The sequence below is a fragment of the Emys orbicularis genome, chromosome 2 (genome assembly GCF_028017835.1).
Source record: "Emys orbicularis isolate rEmyOrb1 chromosome 2, rEmyOrb1.hap1, whole genome shotgun sequence".
In the NCBI taxonomy this organism is placed as follows: domain Eukaryota; kingdom Metazoa; phylum Chordata; order Testudines; family Emydidae; genus Emys; species Emys orbicularis.
The window spans coordinates 134,724,021-134,745,117 of NC_088684.1; the positions used below are offsets into that span (position 1 = coordinate 134,724,021).

At 51.4% G+C, this 21,097-nt stretch overlaps 1 protein-coding gene across 1 annotated transcript in view; it reads right to left on the minus strand.

The window, feature by feature from the left end:
• GFRA2 (GDNF family receptor alpha 2) overlaps positions 1-17,055 on the minus strand; it is an 88,251-nt gene extending 71,196 nt beyond the window's left edge. The window contains exons 1-2 of the mRNA XM_065398346.1: positions 16,959-17,055; positions 12,048-12,347 (exon numbers count right to left, since the gene is read on the minus strand). Coding sequence (XP_065254418.1) covers positions 12,048-12,347; positions 16,959-17,055 — 397 coding nt within the window. The remainder of the gene's footprint in view (positions 1-12,047; positions 12,348-16,958) is intronic.
• Between the last annotated feature and the right edge of the window lie 4,042 nt (positions 17,056-21,097).

The following is a 21,097-nucleotide window of genomic DNA, read 5'->3' on the forward strand; positions in this document are numbered from 1 at the left end:
CATTTCCAACCTTGAATCGTATTGATAAGCAGTTCCCTACAGTTCCTAGTATCATTGGGTCCCTATCTAGATAATTATACAGCGTTCAGCACCATCATATCATAGCTCCTCCCAAACATTAATGAATTTACCTGCAGAGCCCCACTATAAATCTGTTGTCATCCTCATTGTACCGATGGGGAAACTGAGGCACAGAGAGGTGGGTTTTTTTGTGTGAACTCAGCAAAGTCATCTTGTAGCAGAGCCCAGAACAGAACCCAAGTCTTTTAACTCCAAATCCATCTTCTCACAAACACTTTCCCTCATGGCAGAAAGGTGTATATTTGCGGGGAGGGTGGGGGGGGGGCGGATTTGGGTGAATATTTTAATTACAATTTCAAATGTTTTGCTTCCAAGACCTTCACTGGGGTTTAATAACCCCAATCTACAGACCCCAAACAGGCTCGGCAGAACATAGCAGCCCCTTGCTAACAACCCCACCCATGGACCATAACTCTGCCAAAGACCATGGCATATTAACCCTTGGAACAGTGGTATGCAGAGAGCTCAAGAGCTTGTGGCTTTTCTCCAGGGCGGCTTCACATCTCTGTGGAACTGAGCGAAGCTGCCAGTATGACCAGTATAGATAAAACACCACACTAGGGGCCAAACCTTGGGAGCACTCCCATTGATTTTAATAGGGTCAGATTTTGGAGAATTGCTCTCCAGGGCAATGAGCCCATTACTAAATTGCCTTCAAGCATCTCCAGGACAGATACTAAAATTAGCTCCAGGTGATGATCTCTCTTGCACGCGCGCGCACACACACAAATTCCTAAACCAAACTGCACCCCCAAAGAGCAGCCGTCAGCAAAGTCAAGGATAGGACGACAAGTAGTATGGGCCATGAGAGCATTTGTCCTTCTTAAGGAGAGATTCATGAAAGGACCATTAATATCAGTCCTGGACCCTGAACGCTCCCATTGTGCAGGGGCTCTTGCTAGAGAGAGAAAAAAAAAAAAATCAATGGAAGACTACTCCGAGCTCCCAGCAGAAGACTGACCAACAGCCTCATGCATCGATTTCCATTGTACCTAGCCATGCTTTCAGTGAGCTCCCGGCACATCTCTGTGGATTGGGAGAGAGCCAGGGCTTTTGAAGAGGGCCTGTCCGAAGACATTTCCTGCCTGGAGGAAGGGTTGGCAGATGCTGAAGTGCCCATCCTGCTGATAAGTGAGCTGGGGCTGCAGTGGAGGGATTAGGAGCAGATGAACTGCCATGCCACACGTGGTCCCGTAAACCAAGGAGGACACTGGGTCTAACCACACTGCCCACACTGGCTTCCTGGAGGTGGAGGCTGGGCTGGGGCTGCTCCCTTCCAAGCTAGCTCTCTGCTGATCAGCAAAGGGGATTCTCCAGGAAAGGGGCAGATGATTAAACAGAGCGGCCTATTTCCAAACCCAGCAGCCAGGCCCAGAGCCTGCTCTGGGTTACATCAGTATAGACCATTGTCTTTGGGGGGCATTGACGCCAGCGTAGCTGAGCGGAGAATCTGGTCCTGTCTGCCCAAACTGGTACTAGGAGCTGTGGTGCTAGAGTGGGAGGGTGTCTTGCAGATAAGGCACGATACCAGAACTCTGGGGAGCTGGGTCCAATCCCTGGCTTGGTTACAGACTCCTTGTGTGACCTGGAGCAAGACACTGAAGACCTGATTCTTAAAGGTGCTTAGCTGCCTAACTCCCATTGCAATCAAGGAGAGTTAGGTGCCTAAATACCTTTAAGAATATGGGCCTTAATCTCTCCATGTCTGTAAAGCGGGATGATCATCCTTCCTTCAGCTCTTTGGACTGTAAGCTCCTGAGGCGGGGACTGTCTCTTGCTATGTATATGCGTAGGGTGGCCAGACAGCAACTGTGAAAAAAACAGGACAGGGGGTAGGGGGTACTAGGCACCTATATAAGAAAAAGTCCCCAAAAACGGGACTGTCCCTATAAAAATGGGACATCTGGTTACCCTATGTATGCGCAGCCCCTGCCACAATAGGGCCCTGATCGCAGCTGGGGCCTGTGAGCACTGCTGTAACCCAAATTACAGCTAGCTACTTTTCACTGTGGTCATCGGCTTGCACCCGTCACAACAGACCCGAGAAATAATCATGAGGATCTCCAAGCACTTGGCGATCGGTGCTGAATTCATCCTCCTGACTCCTTGCCCAGAAAGTATGTATTATTCATCTCTATTCTACATTACCCACACCACGTGCAGTCAGCAGGGACTGACTCCACCACCTCCAGTGGCAAAGCAGAAGCCTCAACCACTTGAGCTAAAGGAGTCACTATTAACTAGCAGCAATAACAGGCTCTTATCCTCGAGGTGGGCCAGCCACTGGCATGAGAACACACACAACATGATTTGGCAGAGCATACAGAGGGGGAAGTGAAGCATGAAGGGATGGGTATGGACGGGTGACTCCACAGCAAACCAAGACGTGGGGCTGGTATGACAAGTGGGTGTCAGGAGTAACAGGGGACCTCCAAATTCCACCTTCCGCCTGGGTTTCAGGTCTATAGATGTGAAAAGAACCAACTCTTTTCGGTTCACTGGTGATTCCAAAATGTTTGTTTTGAGCTGAACCAAAGCTTGGAGCAAATCAAAACACAACTTGATTTTTAAACATTTGAGTTTTGACTTTACCATCTTTAAACTGCTTTGATACTAAAATCAAGATTTTTCACAATTTTTTTTAGCAAAACAAACCTCGCCATCTGTCAGTTCTGGTACACCATACAGATGGTGAAGTAAGGCATGGAGGATTCAGATCAGCCCTGATCTGAGCAGCTGCAACTCTTTGAAATCAATGGAAGTTCCATCCTCTTGTGCCAGAGCTGATTTTGCCCAGATAGTTCAAGTGATTTGCCCACTGTTCTCAAAGGCAGAGCCAAAATCAGAACCCAGGAGTCCCAACATGGGGTTCCCTGCTTGCTCCCTAACATCAACACACCCCAACATCCACACTCTCGGATCTGCTTTTTCTTTCTCTCTCTTCAAATATAAATTTGCAAGGCTGATCTGGAGTAAGGCTACATGCAGAAAAAAGGGGGCCTTCTCCTCATAAGACAAGTGCTGGGATACAGGCCTTTATCACCAGGTCATGGATTCAAATCCAACCTAGGTCCATAGCGACCAAAAGCAACCACTCCCATGAGATTTATGTGATGTAACTTGAGCAGGATTCAATTTCATTCCTAGTGTTTTAAATGATTGGTATGATAGTATTTACAATCCCGCATCAAGCTCAGGGCTCCATTGCCCTGGGTGCTGTACAAATAGAAAGTAAAAGATATCTCCTGCCCCAAAGAGCTTACAGTGTCACTAGGTAAGACAAAACAGAATTTGTTCCCATCTGTAGGGTGGGGATAAGGCACAGGGAGATGAAGTGACTTGCCCAAGTCACACAGGGAGTTGGTGGCAGAACCGGAAATAGAACCCAAACTTCCGGAGTCCTAGTCCAGAGCCTTAACTATGAGACCATCTCTCCAACAGCCAGACCTTGCCACCAAAAGAACACTCATCATGCTAATTGTCCTATCTTAGACTCAGTTGCCCTCTCACTCCTGGGGGTAGGAGGGTCTCTCTCTCTCTCTCTCTCTCTCTCTCTCTCTCTCTCTCTCTCGTGAAGGGGAGCATGGAGGGAGCTTGCTCTGGCCCCCAGGTGATGCACCTACTCTGTGGATGAACGGAGATCTCACACAGTGACCCATCAGTTAGTTCCCTTGACAGGGAGGATGCTCAACCAGAGCAGGAGGAGACAGGAGGCTTCTGTTTTTAAAAAGATTTACAAGCCTCCTAACAGACTGTGGCCCATGCCCACTCTTCCAGGCTCTTCTGGATCCTTCAGGATATTATTAGCCTGAGCAAGGCTGCTTTTGTCCCCCATAATTAAGAAGCCACTCAAAACCTGCTGGAAAAGAGCAGGAATTAATGAGCAGTAAGCAATCAGGCAGGGCCGGCTCCCCTTCCAGCAGCTCCTCCACAGACGGTTATAAATGCATTTCACTACAGGAAATCCGTCAAAAGGATCGTGAGGCAAAATTGGTTGCCGGGAAGCTGGGACTGAGACACCCTCCGTCCCTGCAGCAGTCAGAGCAGAAGCAAGACTGGGATGGGACCTGGATAGCGGGGAGAGCAGCAAGAGGAGAGAGAGAGAGAGAGAGAGGCTCCCACCTGGCTCCAAGAGCTTTCACCGCCGTTTGGTGGCCTCTGAGAAATGAATTGGTGGGTCAGGTGTCTTCATGGCATGAAGGGGCTAGAGAAGTAACTCGTGCTTAGACAGCACGAGCGACAACAGCACAGCTATCGCGCCGTGAGCTGAAACGCAAGCCCCCAGATTGTGTCATGGTCGCGCTGGCCACTCCAGACCTCCCCATCTCAACTGAGCCCAAATCACCCCAGCTCAGACACGGTACAGGCAGTCTCCCACAGGCTGTCCCATGGCCTCACTCTCTGTCCACCTACCTCACCACCACTGCCCAGGGACCAACCTGGCCGAAGCCACCCGGAGTACACATTACACAGCACAGACACACCGGCCCCAGTTCCAAGCTGTTCCCATGGCGACCAGCTCCTTTCGGCAATGGACTCCTGTCCTGCCCACTGAATGTGCCTTGTGAGGAGTCCCACGATCGGGTACCTAGCAGCCAAGGGGAAGGTACCAATCGCCTTTTGGGAGGGGGCAGCAGCGCTGCAGGCCCACAGGAGAAACCAGAAGGCGCCTGCTGGAATTAGAGACCACAGACTGACCTCCTGGAGGTGATCAAAGCACACTGAGAGGAGCCTCAGTGATGTGAGAGAACGGAATTCCAGCCTCCAGGCTGGAAAGGAGAAGAGCAGGAGGAACACAGAGAAAAGGCAAGCTACAAGGCGGCAACGTCGTCTAGTGCATAGAGCACTGGACTGGGGACTCAGGAGACCTAAATGCTATTCCTGGCTCTGCCCCAGACCCTGCTTTGTGTCCATGAAGGAGCCACTTCTCTCTGTGCCTTCCCTTCCCATGTCTGCTCTAGCTAGATTGTGAGAGCTTTAGAGCAGAGGCTGCCTCTGACTATCTTGGTTGATGCATCTGCTACAGTACTACAAATGAATATTGAAAACAACAACAACCCCGCCCTCCTCATGTGTTATTTTGGCCTATTACCACAGGCTGGTGAAACTGAAAGGCCATTAAAAAAAAAGGAAACACTTACGCTCATCCTATAAGCATCCCTCGTTTAAATCGTGCCAACACATTCGCCGTGCGGGGTTTGCTAATGCTCTGATGACAAATGGCACCTTTATTAAAGTGTGTTTAGGAAACACTAACCTCTCACTATATTGCTTTGCCAATGCAATAAATAATTAAACACCGGCTGAACCTTGCTGCTTGCTAGGAAAATTACCCAGTATTAAAAGGGCATTGAACTTCCCCTAAGCTGGCTGAGATGCAATTAACCTCTGGGAAAGGCGCTGGGGTGAAACCAGCCAGGCTTAATGCTGGGGACTAAGCTGCCATGCACCAGGAGAATGCAAAACTTGCTCACTTGGAAAGGTGAGCGGAGAGCAGTCTATTGGCCAGATGCATTGTGGGAGAATCTAACCTCTCTAAGCATCACATATTGGCAGTGCCAGAGACAGGATACTGGCTAGATAGACCACTCTGATCCAGTGTGATAGGTGGGGATCACTGCATTGAGAGATCTAAGTTATGGAAGGAGATGGGATACTGGACCAGGTTGCCCAGAGGTCTGCTGCACTACAGTGAGTCTACCTGCAAAGTGAGGTCTCTGAAACAAGATAGGATTTTGGATGATGGCTTTGGATGGTCCTGCAGCAGCTCCCTGCTATTCTGGTCCTGGGTTCCCCACACAGCTCTGCCAATGCCCCTCCATGCTGGGCATCAGCACAACCTTCTACAGCTGGTCTGTTACCTACTGGCTAGACCACAGGAGTGGAGTCAGGAGTCATCCTGGGTTCTATTCCTGGCTTCCCCACCGATTCTGTGCATGAATTTGGGCCCTTTGGCCTTGTCATCACGAGAGGAAAAGGTGTGTTCTTACCCCGTTAGCTAATATGTGGTAACACAAGGTAAAATCTGAGTGAAGGCAAAGCCGTGCAGCTCTCACATGAGTTAACAGGTTGAGGTAAACCTAGGATCCTGGCCAGAGTCACCATCTCACCCTGCAACCCTGTGTGAAAGCTACAGCCTGCCTTCCAACACATGGTAAGAACACACCCTTTTTTCCCTTCTGTGCCTTAGTTTCTTTCGGTGCCTCAGTTTTCTGCTCTGTGAAATGGGGCTAGTATTCTTCCATCCCTCCTGAAGGTGTTGTTAGACTAAATTCATTCATGAGTGCAAAGCCCTTTGAAATTGCTGAATGCACGGTGCTGAGGGGCAAATCACCATTAAGTAGAGATTCCTGCTTCCAGCCTGGCTTTCTTGCCATCCAGCAGCAGAGCTGACCTAGAGGCTAGGGTTTACCTCCACCAGCTGACACATGTTAAAACTACAACTTGCCTCATCTTCACTTGCAATTTAACATCGGGAAAAAGTGTGTTTTAACCAAGCGTGGGTGAAGGTTTGAGGGAGTCACCAGGGGCCAAAGTTTTCAGAGGCACTCAGCACCCAGAATCAGGTCCAGATTTTCAGCACGTTGGGTGCTGAGTGCTTTTGGAAATCTGGTCCCAATGTCGACTGCACACAGACTTACAACACTTGAATTAAATGAGTGCAAACCTCTGGGCGGACACACTTATTCCAGTTTAAAAGCTGGTTCTATTGGTTGAGCTTACCCCTGTACCTTTACCGACACACTCTAAACAACACAAGCCCGGTTTAACCTAATTGAACAGCATCCACACACAGGGTTTCACTGATTGAACTAAACTAGTTTAAAAATCACACTGATAGCTGAACAGATGCCACTTTGTGGGTAGGCCGCATTCTATTCTACCTCCAGCCTGGAGCCGCCGGGGAGCCACCTCTGGAGGAGAGACCCATGTAAGGAAAAGAGGAGTGTTACAGTTTTGGTTGCGCTGCATGGTTAGAAAGAGGAACTATTCCCCATTCACTCCCTGCCACACTCCCTTGGATCTTAATTACATGAGGAAAAGAAATGAATTGCTTTCATTTGCAGGATGCACTCCTATGACCCTCTCTCCCCCACACCTCCTTTCATCCTCTCTCTCCTGTTCTACTCTCTCTGCTCAGGGCTGGCTCCAGGCACCAGCAAACCAAGCATGTGCTTGGGGCAGCACATTTTAAGGGGCGGCATTCCAGCCAGTCTTTTTGTGTGTGTGGGGGGGGGGGGGGTGCGCGCACTTGGGGCGGCAAAAGCCTAGAGCCGGCCCTGGTAGCAGCAGCGCATCCTGCATGGGGGGCGCCCTGGGGCCGCTGTGGTTTGCATTGGGGAGCAGCGCTCGCACTTTATGTCCGGGCAGGCTCCAAGCGCGGGACACTCGGGCTGGGGGTTGCCCCGCGGGCGCACGGAGCCACCTGCAGGCAGGGCCGGCTCCAGCATTTCTGCCGCCCCAAGCAAAAAAAAAAGCCACGATCGCCGGCAGCAATTGGGAAAAAAGAAAAAAAAAGCCGCAATCGTCGGCGGCAGTTCAGCGGCAGGTCCTTCGCTCCTAGAGCGAGTGAGGGACCTGCCGCCCCCGAATTGCCGCAGGTGCCGCCCCTCTCCTTTGGCACCCCAAGCACCTGCTTGTTAAGCTGGTGCCTGGAGCCGGCCCTGCCTGCAGGTGCCGCAGGGCGGCCGCCCCCCAGCACTGCAGCCGGGGCTGGGCGAAGAGGGCCGAGCTGCCCGGGACTGCGGCAGGGCGGCCAAGAGCAGCAGGGCTGGGGTGGGGGGCAGGCAAAAAATTTTTTGCTTGGGGCGGCAAAAAACATAGAGCCGGCCCTGTCTCTGCTTTATCCTTTCTTCCCCCAATTTTTCCTCCCTCCACCCCACAATCAGGCCCAGGCTTTCAGCTGAGCTCAGTTCCCACTGAGGCACCTAAATAAGGGCTGGGTTTTTCATGGGACCTGCTATATGCTGAATCTGCTGGTCACTCCATTCAGGTGCCCAAGCAGGAGCCTTCGGGTACAGAGCTTTTTGAAAAATCTGGCTCTGAATCTTTAATGAGGCAGCCTGGTCCAGCGACTGATACATCTGACTGGGAGTCAAGAGACCTGTGGGCTAGTCCTAGCTCTGCCACTGACTTGCTGTGTAACCCTGGGGAAGTCATTTAATGTTCTCTGAGTCCATTAACCCAACCAACTTTAAAATGGGATAGTGATACTCACCCCCACTTTGTAAAACACTTGCAGATCCAACATCCTTTGTAAGTGGCAATTATTATTTCCCCAGGGCTCTTCTGAGTTCTCTACATGCTACCTTACCAGTCCTGCTGGGCACTAGAACGTCCTCACTCTCTAGCACCTGCTTTCTGCATGGAAGACACCCCAGTACACATACACCCACTTTTCACCTCTCTGTTGCAAGGAAGCAACATCTGCCATTTCATCTGCGGGTGCCTGGAGCATTCCCAGGCGTCCAATGGTCTGCAGTCAGCATCGTGGGCAAACGTATTAAGGAAAAGCTACAGAGCTTGCTACGGATAGGGCTGGACGTGTCTTGGCTGGCTCATCGTTGCGGGACAGCAAGGATGGAGGATGCACCTCTGGCTGGAAAAGATCATCCAGGGGGCAGCCCAGGTGCAAGGGAAATGGGAGGGAGGAAATTTGCTTGCTACAAAGAGCAGCCTCATGGCAGCTGGGATTGAGGCAGAGACTCAGGCTCATTCTAGTCACCAGTGACACTTTTTCACATATCACAGAGCAACCAACTGGGGGATGCTCAGAAACGACTGGCAGCCCCTGCTCCACGCAGACCCAGGACGGAAATGACCAGGGCGGCTACAGACTCAGGATTGAGGGGCATGGGCAGAGCTGCATGAAGGAAGCTTGCCTGCACCTGCCCACAATACACCACATTCCAGCCAGCACTCCCAGCCCCTCAGGTCTGGGGGGAAGGGGGTCCCCAATTCCACACCCTAGCACAGCCAGTCAGCCGAGCCACTGATTGTGATGTGATAGCGATGGGGAGGGGAGGACCCCTGACTTGCTGATGTGGGGAGGGGAGGGATGGGAAGAGACAGCTTCCTCCCCTTTCCCTTTGATGAGGAGGAGAGAGTAGATAATCCTCTCTCCAATAAACAAACCGGCCCAGCGCTGGCAAAATCCAATTTCAATTACCTGCACTGCTCCCCTCTCTGATTTACACCCTCACTGGCCTGCAATCACAGCTGCCTCTGGTGCATCTTGAGGCAGTTCATTTATGGAAACAGCCAGCTCTGAGATCCCCTCATGCCCTTTCCACTGCTCTCACTCAACCCCCACCCTTGCCAGAGAATGGGCAGTATTAAGGAGGTGCCTGGTTTTCTCCCAGACAGTGGACTTGGGGCAGCTGACAGACTGTACATGGGGCTTTAGTACAGCCTACAGCCTGTTCCCAGCACATGCCCCTCTATGGCATGCACGCAGCATCAAAGGGCCATAAAGAGTCAGCAAAGCCTAATGGCCAAAGCAATAGCTTGGGAACTCCTGAGTTCTAGTCCCCTTCCTCACTCTTCTTTTTGGGGAAACTGAGGCACAGAGAGCAGACAATCAGTCCCATCCTGAACTCTAGCAGGGGTTGAGGCCGGAATCATATTGTAACAGATACAAGACCACTGAAAGATTCTTGTCTAGAACGGGGATTGAACCCCAGCCCTCTTGCTCCCTGAGCACAGGCCCCTGCCGCTTGAGCTAAGGGAGAGTCTGCATAAACTGCTAGCAGTGCAGGGCCTGTGGCACACGGCTGCGCAGGTCCAACACCACCCAGCAGTACTGGCACATATCACTGTTAGAACAGTCCTTTCTGCACTTATATAGCCTCTTACACCTGAGGATCTCAAGACACTTTACAGAGAAGGGGAAGGAACTTGCCCAAGGTCACTCAGTGAATCAGTGGCAGAGCCAAGAACAGGAGCCAATGCCACAGTTTGCTCTCACTGATGCCAGCGTAAGTCTGAAGCAACTCCACTAACTCCAGTGCAGTTGCCATAATCCAGGCTGGAACAGAGCAGAAGACAACAGGGAGTTTGCTTCGCCAGTCACGGGCCCACCCTGCCTGGCAGATGCGAATTCCCAGAGACAGCGAGCAAGGGGATGAGGTGCCGTTCCCACCTGGCAAGCCTGGGCTTCCACTGGACACAGACAGGCAGGAGCCAATACAGTGCAGGGGAGGGAAATGCTCTGCAAGCAAGGCCTGGGGGACACTCATATAGATACACCGAGACTAGATTGACAGCCCGGAGCCTGCTCTGAGAGGGGGGCAGGCAAACAGCCCACACACAGGCACCAACTGGAGACCTGGCCCTCTGACCCCACTAACGCAAACTGGAAATTAACTCCCCGCTGCCTGCGCGATGGGCTCCCCTCTCCGTGACCTGTCTCGATGCCCCGACGTGTCTTCTCATTACAGCCCAATCTGCTCCAGTGTGCGCGGCCCCTTCCGGGGTGAGGCTGCCTGGGATCAGCCCAGCATTTGCAGATTGGCTATGAAAAGGCAGCTGCACCAGAGAAGAGCCCAGCCCCACACTCATCTCACCCCCATCAACCCCTGTTCCAGCCCAGTCTGGTTCTTGTGAGGATGCTCCTTCCAGAATACTAATCAGCTGTTTAACATGGAGAGGGAGGCAGTGACAGAGCTAAGAGAGCTGCTGGGCTCTGGGACTGCCCTCTGCATTGGTGCAGCTCTCCGAGCTCTCAGCCCCTGCCATTGGTGATGGCAGTGGGGGTGTCTGCAGGCACTAGGAAGCCTCATGGGCTCTCCAAGTCTGGCAAATTCCCAAGGCAGGGGTGGGATGTGCCCGAGTCTAGAGGAAGAGAGTCTGGGAAAGGGGGATGGCGAGAAAGAATCTAGAGGAGAATGGAGAAAAGGGGGAAGAGTCTGGGGGGGAAGGGGAGAGTTTGGTTCCTTCTTCCCCATCCCCACCCGTTGATTTGGCTTCTGTTTGATAATGAACCAGGTGAGAGATCTACCTGGGATCTAAACACTGAAACCTTGGGGGTTAAAAGCTGAGACATGCCAGTCCAAGACAGCCCTGCTGATACCCCTCCAGCTCTACCCAGGCTCACACCAGCCCGTGCTAAGGCACAGAATGAACTTGAACATTCCCCACGTAATTCCACTAATGCCCCTCAGTCCTTTCCTGCATAACACCCCGTGCTGTTCCAGTCCTGGACCCCCGCCACAGCTCTCCAAATGCCAGTCAGTCCTTTCCTGCAACACCCCTGCTGTTCCAGTCCTGGACTCCCCACACACACACTGCTCCACTAACGCTCTTCACTCCAGACCAGCTGGCCCCCTCTGCCATTCCCGTAGTAAAGCCTCCTCCCAACTACACTAATGAAAAATCTGATTCTTCGCTGCCTGGCACTTGTGTCACCCATTATCCCACCTGTGCAGAACAGGTGTGAATTGCTCCAAATCAGGACAACAGCGGGAATGTTTTACTTCCACTTTGCACAGGTGTAAATGGCAACGAGAGTGAGTGAGTGTGTGTGTGTGTCAGGCTCTGAACACATCTCCTAACTCACGCCTGCTTCACCAGCTCCCAGGACTAGCCACATGGGGTTCCTGCCTAGCCAGAGTGGATCAGAGCAGCTAGTGGATCAGAACTGTTCCCTCTCCACCCACCCCCGAGCCACACACACTACTACTGAGCTAGCAAATCAGAACCCACCCACCTACCAACAATCCAATGGGCCGGAACCACCCCTCCAGCCATAGCAAATGGATCAGAACCACTTCTCCCAAGGAACCAGAACAGCCCCCTGAGCAAACAGACTGGAACATTGCATAATGGTGCAGAAGGGCCCCTTTACCACTCGCCCATGGGATCAGACCCACCTTCACCCTGCTCCGACGGGGCTAATCCATCAGAACAGCTGCCTATAGGGCACCTCCCTCCCGATGGACCAGACCCGCCCCACGCAGGACGCTTACCCTCCGTCAGCCCGAGGTGTATACTCCAGTAGATCTGAAGGCACTGCAGCTCCTTCTTCATGCCCCGCTTGCAGCGGCAGTCGTAGAGCGGGCTCTCCTGCAGCACCTCGAGAGCCGCCTGGCACTCCTTGTTGGCCAGCATGGTATTCCTGTCCCGGCCAGCCAGGCACTGGCGCAACGTGCGGTAACGGGAGCTGCAGCTTGACTCGGCAGCGCACAGCTCATTGGCCCGGACACAGTCCACTGGGGTACGCCAGCCATGAGGGTCTTGGCCGGATGCCAGGGAATGGAGGATCTTGTCTGGACAAGGGGCAGGGGAGGGGAAGGAAAGAAAGGCCAGAGCGCGGTGAGTGATGCTAGCCACATGGCAGGGACGAGAAGCAATGCACCGCCCTTTGACAGCCCCTGATACCGACAAATAGCCCCCCACCCAGCCAGCATCCCACTACACCTGCTGGTCCTGCTGATGCAACATGATCCTGACCCAGAGTTCCTACTGCTCCACGAGCCACGTCCGCACACACCCCACACACAGCTCTGGCAATTCAGTGGGGTCCTGACCTGCAATCCCTCCCCCCACTCCTCGTACATCAGCTCTGGGTCCGCCCCCTCCCCCCCCCCCGGTGTTGCTCTCCTACACCCTCAGCTGTACCAGTCCTGGACCAAGGAATCCATGTTGAAGCATTTGGAGGAGCGGAAGGTGATCAGGAACAGTCAATATAGATTCACCAATGGGAAGTTATGCCTGACCAACCTGATTGCCTTCTATGATGAGATAACTGGCTCTGTGGATATGGGGAAAGCGGTGGACGTGATATATCTTGACTTTAGCAAAGCTTTTGATACAGTCTCCCACAGTATTCTTCCCAGCAAGTTAAAAAAGTATGGATTGGATGAATGGACTATAAGGTGGATAGAAAGCTGGCTAGATTGTCGGGCTCAATGGGTAGTGATCAACTGCAGCTGGTATCAAGCGGAGTGCCCCAAGGGTCAGTCCTGGGGCCGGTTTTGTTCAACATCTTCATTAATGGATGATGGGATGGATTGCACCCTCAGCAAGTTTGCAGATGACACTAAGCTGGGGGGAGAGGTAGATATGCTGGTGGGTAGGGATAGGGTCCAGAGTGACCTAGACAAATTGGAGAATTGGGCCAAAAGGTTCAACAAGGACAAGTGCAGGATCCACTTAGGATGGAAGAATCCCATGCACTACTACAAGCTGGGGACCGACTGGCTAAGTGACAGTTCTGCAGAAAAGGACCTGGGGATTACAGTGGATGAGAAGCTGGATATGAGTCAGCAGTGTGCCCTGGTTGCCAAGAAGGCTAGCAGCATATTGGGCTGCATTAGTAGGAGCATTGCCAACAGATTGAGGGAAGTGATTATTCCCCTCTATTCGGCAGTGGTGAGACACATCTGGAGTATTGCATCCACTTTTGGGCCCCCCACTACAGAAAGGATGTAGACAAATTGGAGAGAGTTCAGCGGAGGGCAACGAAAATGATTAGGGGGCTGGGGCACATGACTTACGAGGAGAGGCTGAGGGAACTGGGGTTATTTAATCTGCAGAAGAGAAGAGTGAGGGGGGATTTGATAGCAGCCTTCAACTACCTAAAGGGGGGTTCCAAAGAGGATGGAGCTCGGCTGTTCTCAGTGGTACCAGATGACAGAACAAGGAGCAATGGTCTCAAGCTGCAGTGCGGGAGATCTCGGTTGGATATTATGAAAAACTTTTTCGCTAGGAGGGTGGTGAAGCACTAGAATGGGTTACCTAGGGAGGTGGTGGAATCTCCATCCTTAGAGGTTTTTAAGGCCCGGCTTGACAAAGCCCTGGCTGGGATGATTTAGTTGGGGATTGGTCCTGCTTTGAGCAGGGGGTTGGACTAGATGACCTCCTGAGGTCCCATCCAACCCTCATCTTCTATGATTCTATGACCCCAGTTCAGCTCTGCAGCCCACCTGCTATTTCAGGCCTGGGATTCTCTTGAGCAGAATGTCTGTCATGCCTAGCTCACAAGAGACTACGTTGGTGCCACAGCCTCATTTCTCCTGTGGCCAGGTTCCCAGAGTTCACCACCTCTCATAGCACTTGTAGATTGGTCCTGACAACCCTCAGTTATTCACATTTTCCAGGGGCGGAAACTGAGGCACCACACCATGAAGCAACTCAAACAACGTCACATAGCAAATTTGGAGCAGAGAGGGGAACAGAAGCCTGAAATCTTTGCTCCCAGGCAGCTGCTCTAGCCACTCGATAACATTGCTCTGCACATATAAAGCAGTATATGTGTAGTCAGTGATCACATCAGAATGAGTTTCATCGCTTTTCAGTCTGAAGTATCCTTACAATGTAATGAAAATCCTGCATATTAAAAATATGAGAGGCAATGAAAAGTTGTACCATGCAATAAATCTGGCTTAGCTCTTATGGTGACAGTCACAGAAGGGTTAATTTTTCCACTCTCTGAAGAGCTAGGCAACAGCCTTCCACGGAGACCATCAGCAGGGTTTGAACTCCCTGCCTTCAACACCAACTTCTGCCATTTGAGCTAGATAAGTAAGTCCAGTAGCTAGCAGCAGTAGTAAAACTGTTATCCTCTAGGGGAGCAGCCACTACAGGGGAATATAACATACCCTGTGCTAGCATGAGACATTGGGAAACATTAGCAGGTCCTCAGGATCACTGATCAGCTACAGGTTTCAGCTACAGAGAACTCATTTCCAGGGCTGCGGTGTTTGTTATTGACTAGCCTTATTGGAGCTTGCAAAGGAGGTGGAGCAGGCCTAATCTCTCCTGCTGAAAGAAAAGACCAGCTCACAAACCTGCAGCAAGTCATCTCTCAGCAGACACTAGAGCAGGACTCCCAAGAGTCAACCTCCTACTGGACTCTTCGATCCTCTCCTCCTGGTTATAAGAGTTTTACTCATCCACTTAGGAGGCAGAAAAATACCATGTGACCAATGCAACCAATTGCAACACAGCTCAAAAAATGAAGGCCATCTCAGTGGATCATGTGCTGTCAATCCATAGGATAAAACAAAGCCCACTGACTCCATAGTGTTACTCCAGGTGTGTCCCAATGTCAGGCTCACAGAACCCAGGATGTTCCACCTAAAAGGGTCTTTTTCTCAGCTTGTGGCTACCCATTGAAATAAGGGCGGGACGGGGATCTTTGTAAATCTGGTCACACTCCACTTCCAGGTCTCTCTGCCCCTCCTGTCCCAGGCTGCACTGATATGTCAAGGAAGGCCCATGTTGTCACCTGTTTATGTGTAACCTCTATGCACATTAAGGGCCAGATTTTCAACAGAGCTCAGTGTCCATCATGCATCCGCTGGTCCCCAACTCAATGGGTTTGTTGGGGTTTAGTCCCCCACTGGTGACTGCAATCACTTCATTATGATGACCCCCCTTTCCCACCAGCATCAGGTTATGGACTAGTGGATAGTGAGCCAGACTGGGACTCAGGAGAGCTTTGCTCTGTTCCCAGCTCTACCAGCGCGCTGCTGTGGGACCATGGGCAAGGCACATCACTGCCCCATGCCTCAGTTTCCCCTCCTGCTTTTTGTCTGTCTTCTCTATATAAATTGTAAGCTCTTAGGGGCAGGGACTGTCTCTTACTGTGTGTATATACAGCACCTAGCACAATGCGGTCCAAATCTTGACTGAGACATCTAGGTGCTGCCATAATGCAAATAATAGTAATAAATAATCGATCCTGTTGCTGCTTATTACTACGTCCCCCAGTGTGGAACAGCCTGCAGCTAAGGCTGAGTTCAGGCATACTGGGAAGGGAAGGCAAGATAAGCAAACCCCACGAATATGGTAGGAGTTTATTTCTCATCTTCTAGGTTGAAACCACCAGGCTCCTCTCTCCCGTGGCCAGATCTCTAGAGGTACAATAACTCCCAAAGCCCGTCCTTGGCCTTTACATAGCTCGTGAACTTGTCCGGGAGATAGACTGGCACATGGAATAGGCCCACCATGACAGAGGAGGAAACTGAGATTCAGCAAAGTGAAAGCACACGTTCCAACCCCTACAGTGAGTCAATGTCAGACAGAACCCAGGATTCCTGACTCCCAGGTTCCTGAGTTCAACCCACTAGATCACACCTCTTTTCCATATAAGCTCCGATCCTGTATTCCTTCCTTGCTGCAATCCCCAGTGACTTCAATGCAGCATGGTGGCTCAGGACTTCCTGTATCTTACTGTTTAATTCCAAAGTCAACAGGGGTCCTGACTGGCTGTTTGTAAACCAGCCCCAGCACAGCGAGAGCCCAACACCCTGTCCTGTGAATCTAGAATGAGTCTGCTGAAGTGACTCTGGATTTGCAGCACTGTATCCTTGAGCAGACGGTGGCCTGGCTGCACCAGATAGGGGCGGGCGGAAGAGGGGAGAGTCCAGCTTGCCAAAAGAAATGCCTCAAAAAGCAGTAAATTCCAAAAGAAATAAGTAAAGCTGGAGGATTCTGTGCTCATGGAAAGTCCTGACCTGACAGTTTTCGTGCAAACAGCAGAGGGGCCCTGAGCAGTCCCCCACTGCTAAGAACTGGACCACAGCCCAGAAGGCAGCGCCCCCCTTCCCGCAAACCCAAATTCTGTTTCTAGAGGGCGGCCGATGTCTGGAGCTCTCTGCCCCAGGAGCTGCTGGCAGATTCCACCTTCCCCAGGGTTCGGGGCAAGATAGTTAATATGCAGGTCCTAGTTCTTCTCCCATTCACCCCGGAGGGAATCAGGAGCTGCTGGAGTTCCCAGAAGGAATCAGCTGTGGTGGGCAGCTCAGAGTATCAATGCAACGGAATATAGAACCACTCTTGCTCAAGCTCACTGCATTGTAACTGATGAGTCGATTTAGGAGTAAGGAGCAGCTCCTCTCCCCACACCCAGAACACACAGGGGCTCTTCTCACCTTCTGGAGCATTGAGCACGGCATCTCTCACATGACCCATCTCCTTCAAATGCCAAGGGGCCCTGATGGACATCAATCCTGGCTTCTCTTCTTGCATGGCTGAGTAGTGCCCTGAGCTTTCTCAGCCGCACGTCACTAGTGGGTGAAAGCATTCAACACCCTCTCGCTTTGAAGGGGTTCAGAACCTGGCTCTGCTTCCAAATCCTGCAGCTCAGCCCTGGCTCTGCTTAAACCAGCGCCAGGCAAAGGGTTGGGTAACCCGCTGGCTAAGCGTGTGTCCAATCACCCTCTAGAGGCTGGTTCACATAGAAGATAAGAGTCTACTCCTGCTGCCAGCGAGTGAGTTTCACCTACCGCTCAAGCAGTAGCAGTCTGTGCGGAACCATTGCAAGTTAAAACCCTGCGGAGAATCAGGGCACTGCGTTATTCTGTTTGGATCAAAGCACAAACATGGAGCTCCCACTCAAGTTCGCTAAGGCTCATGCAGCCTCTGAAGGTACGTGTACACTGCAGCTGGGAGATGTAATTCCCAGCTCAGGTAGACATACCCATGCTAGCTCTGCTTGAGCTAGCATGCTAAAAATAGCAGTATGACTGTGGCAGCTCAGGCAGTGGCTCGAGCTAGCTGTCAGAGTATGCACCTAGGATTTCAGATGGGGTTATACGCAGGCAGCTCACCCAAGCTGCCACCCGGGGTGCCGCATTCACACCGCTATTTTTTGTGGACTAGCTGTAGCTAGCATATGTACGTCTACTTAACCTGGGAATTACACCTCTCAGCTGCAGTGTAGACACAGCCGAGTGAATGTGCAACTGTTTCACATCAAAATTACATGAAATTCCCCTCTTCTTTCCAAAAAAAAAAAAAAAAAGTGAACAAAACTTGCCTGTTTCAACGAGCAATCCTGAAGCACCCAGCTGCTTTTATAGAGTGATTACATTCGCAGGAACGTGGAAGGTAAGGAGATATGTAATTATCCAATAAGACTAGTGGTCTGATGCAGCTTATTTGGGGCTCTATAAAAACCAGTAAAGACTCTGCAAAACTCAAGCAGACAGCGTGAATGGAAACCAAAGGAAATATTTGCACAAAAGGGAATCACTAGGGACAATTCCTCCATCCCTTTCCCCATGACTGAACACTGCCGAGAGCTCAGCACTACCTCCTTTCCTTGCCCCAGCCTCCCCTTCATCCAGCCAGCTCCCAAATATATTCCCCAGCAGCCCAAGTTCTGGTTTGTTGTGCAAACTGGATCCAAGACTGGCCATCAGCCAGCTGAACCATCTGGTGTTCCCCGCCACAATATCGGGCCACAGCTCTCTCCCAAACTAGTTTTCCCCTGTGCGATTCCAGCAGACCCCACTGAAACATTCACACACATGCTTCATCCCTGACCAGTCCTTCTTCCAGACTGTGCAGGCGTTAAATACCTCACGCCTCCGGCAGGTTTTAAAATGGGTCTCACAGCTGTATTGCATCTGTTGCTAACTGTACGGCAAGGTCATGCTGGCCAGTTTGGCTGCGGGGTCTGCTCTATTAGCGAAGATTGCGCAGGACATGGATCCTTCCCTCTAGTGCGCAGGGACATATCTCCTTGGACTAGCATCTCTGCAGTCTTTCTAAGCACAGATCCAAAGATGGGAAATAGTACATCCTCCATCGAGTCATTCCAGAAATTCAGCAGCTGCAGAGCACCAGCCTTTCACCCCGGCAGAGTTAGGGGCCAGTTCTAGTTCAGGTCCCCAGTGAATTGAGTCTGGCAGGTTTCATTCTTAGCCCCGGTGAAAGTTTGTCCACCTTGTGCCATAAACACGCCACTGGAAATGTCAGCTGCCAGTCCTGGAATACCAGAGAGGGCTGCAGGCCAGGAGTGAGGGGCATCAGCACAGCTGCCTGTGGGGGAGCCTAGAGCTGGAATAGCAGCAAGGAGGGGGGGCTATGGGTTCGCAGTGATGGTATCAGCAGTGTTGGAATAGCAGGGGTGCTGTAAGCCACGGCGGAGCCGTGTTGAGGGTTCAAGGCTGATCAGTGGAGTATGCTGGAGGTCTACGTTGAGCCATCAAACGAGCTTTGGAGGTATAGGGCCTGATTCTTAGTTACACTGTTGGAGCAGCATAAAGGGCCAGGAAACAGCCCCCTAAAGGAGCCCCTGGTTGGTGTAGTGCTGCAGAGCTGCATAAAAGCAATACACTAGCCCAGCTCCCCAGGAAGGTGGGGACGGGCCAGTGGCAGGGAAGGGGCATGGCTTGCATATTGCACTGCGGCTATTCTCTGCTTTCATGGGAAGGAGAACATATGTAAGAGCAGCCCTGAGGCTTTATTGGCTTTCCATAGGCCTCGCCCTGGAAAATGTTACTGAAGTGAGCAAACGAATTTGAGGGGAAGAGAATGTAATCCCTAGCCTAGGGCCAACTCCTGTGATTTTACAATAATTGCTTTATTTTCTTAAAGCCCCAGCTCCTGGAGTCAGGTGAATACAGGAGAATTTCAGAAAAGAAAAGAAAAGAAAAGAAAAGCAAGCTTGGTTCTATCCCTACTGGTTGGGAGAAAAAGCTTCAAGATGTGACCTGGAAAGGCTCAAAAACCAAAGGCAAAGAAACAAACCCCAAATGGGATTTTTTTTTAACCTCATGAATTTTGGGGCATCGGACTCAGGATTCTTGAACACTTGGGAGTTGGCGATGCTGTACATTGGATACAGCCATGCAGGGTATACTAGCTACTCAGTTTACACACAGCTATTGCTGACCTTCACATGAGCTGGCAGGAGATCTAATAAAAACAGTGTCTCTTTCCCTTCCACTTAGCTCCTGCCCCTGAGCAGAGTCATGCCCGGACTCCCTGCCTCCCCCATCTCTCTCTTGCTCTTCCTCCTTCTCCAAACAGTATAATTGGATCCAGACATAATAGTCTCCATATCTAAGCAGAGGCTTCGTTGGATTTATTCAGGGAGGAGGGGGTATTTCTTTATATTAAACAACATTCCACTGAATTTAAAACCAGGCCTTGTTGGAAATTAAACCTGCGCAGCCCCGTCGACTGGCGACGATGATTCCATATGCAAATCAGGAGGGCGCTAGAGTCTAACATGCAGGTAAGCGTGGAAGAAAAATGCCTCTTTAAATGCCCAGCCAGGAAGGCTCCCTTCTTCTCACTTCGTGCCTGGGGTGTGACGGATTGTACCCCCCACTTCAGTCCTTCCTAATGCCCATGGGCCTGCTCCCACCCAGCCTTCAAAGGCAAACTGCTGATTTTACAGCCCTGCCTTCTGCGCCACGGAAGTGATTATTTCCCGTCGTGTGCTCTGGTAACGAAAAACACTAGATATAAACAGAAAATGTCAGGCTGGCTCTAGCCTCAGTGTACCAATTCCATCCTATCCCCCGCCGCGGGTCACTCTGGCCAGGTATGGAAGTGAGACAGTGACACCTAGTGGCAGCTGGGAGGCCCATGCTAGCTTCATTCTGAGAGCAGATCCGATTCCACCTGCAACAAGCAGCAGGGCAAGGAGAGTGAGGGTCGCTTGGCTTTGTTTTGAGTTTCTTTACATTGTGTTCACAGCAACCTCTCACCTCCTCGCTTCACCGCTTGGATCTGATGTCCTATTTCAGACTGAGCGCGTAACAGTGCTCCTTGCTTTCCTACCGCCCCGCATAGAGGCTGAGAATGAGCTTTTCATTTGCTATTATGTCCATTGTTTGCTCTTCTTCTCTGCCACTTACGTTGCAAGTTAGTGATTTATCCTGCAAGTCCTTTGAGAATATTAGTACACCATTCAGTGCACAGGCAGAGAGAAAGAAAAGATAAGGACTGGGAATAACCAGCATTGAAGGCGAGTTGTACAGTCCAGGACTGAAATAGCAGGAGGGATTGCAGGTCAAGACTGAGGGGCATTGGCAGAGCTAGAGGGTGAGGTAGTAGCCAGAACTAGAATAGCAGGGGGCGCTGCAGGTCAGGAGTGAGGTGCCCTGGCAGAGCTGTGTGTGGGGAGAGGACTGGAATGGCAGGGGGCGTTGGAGGTCAGGACTGAGGGGCATTGGCAGAGCTGGGGGAGGGAGCCTGGGACTGAAATAGCAGGGGGCGTTACAGGTCTGGATCGAGATGCCTTTGCAGAGCTGTTTACTGGAAATGTGTCCAT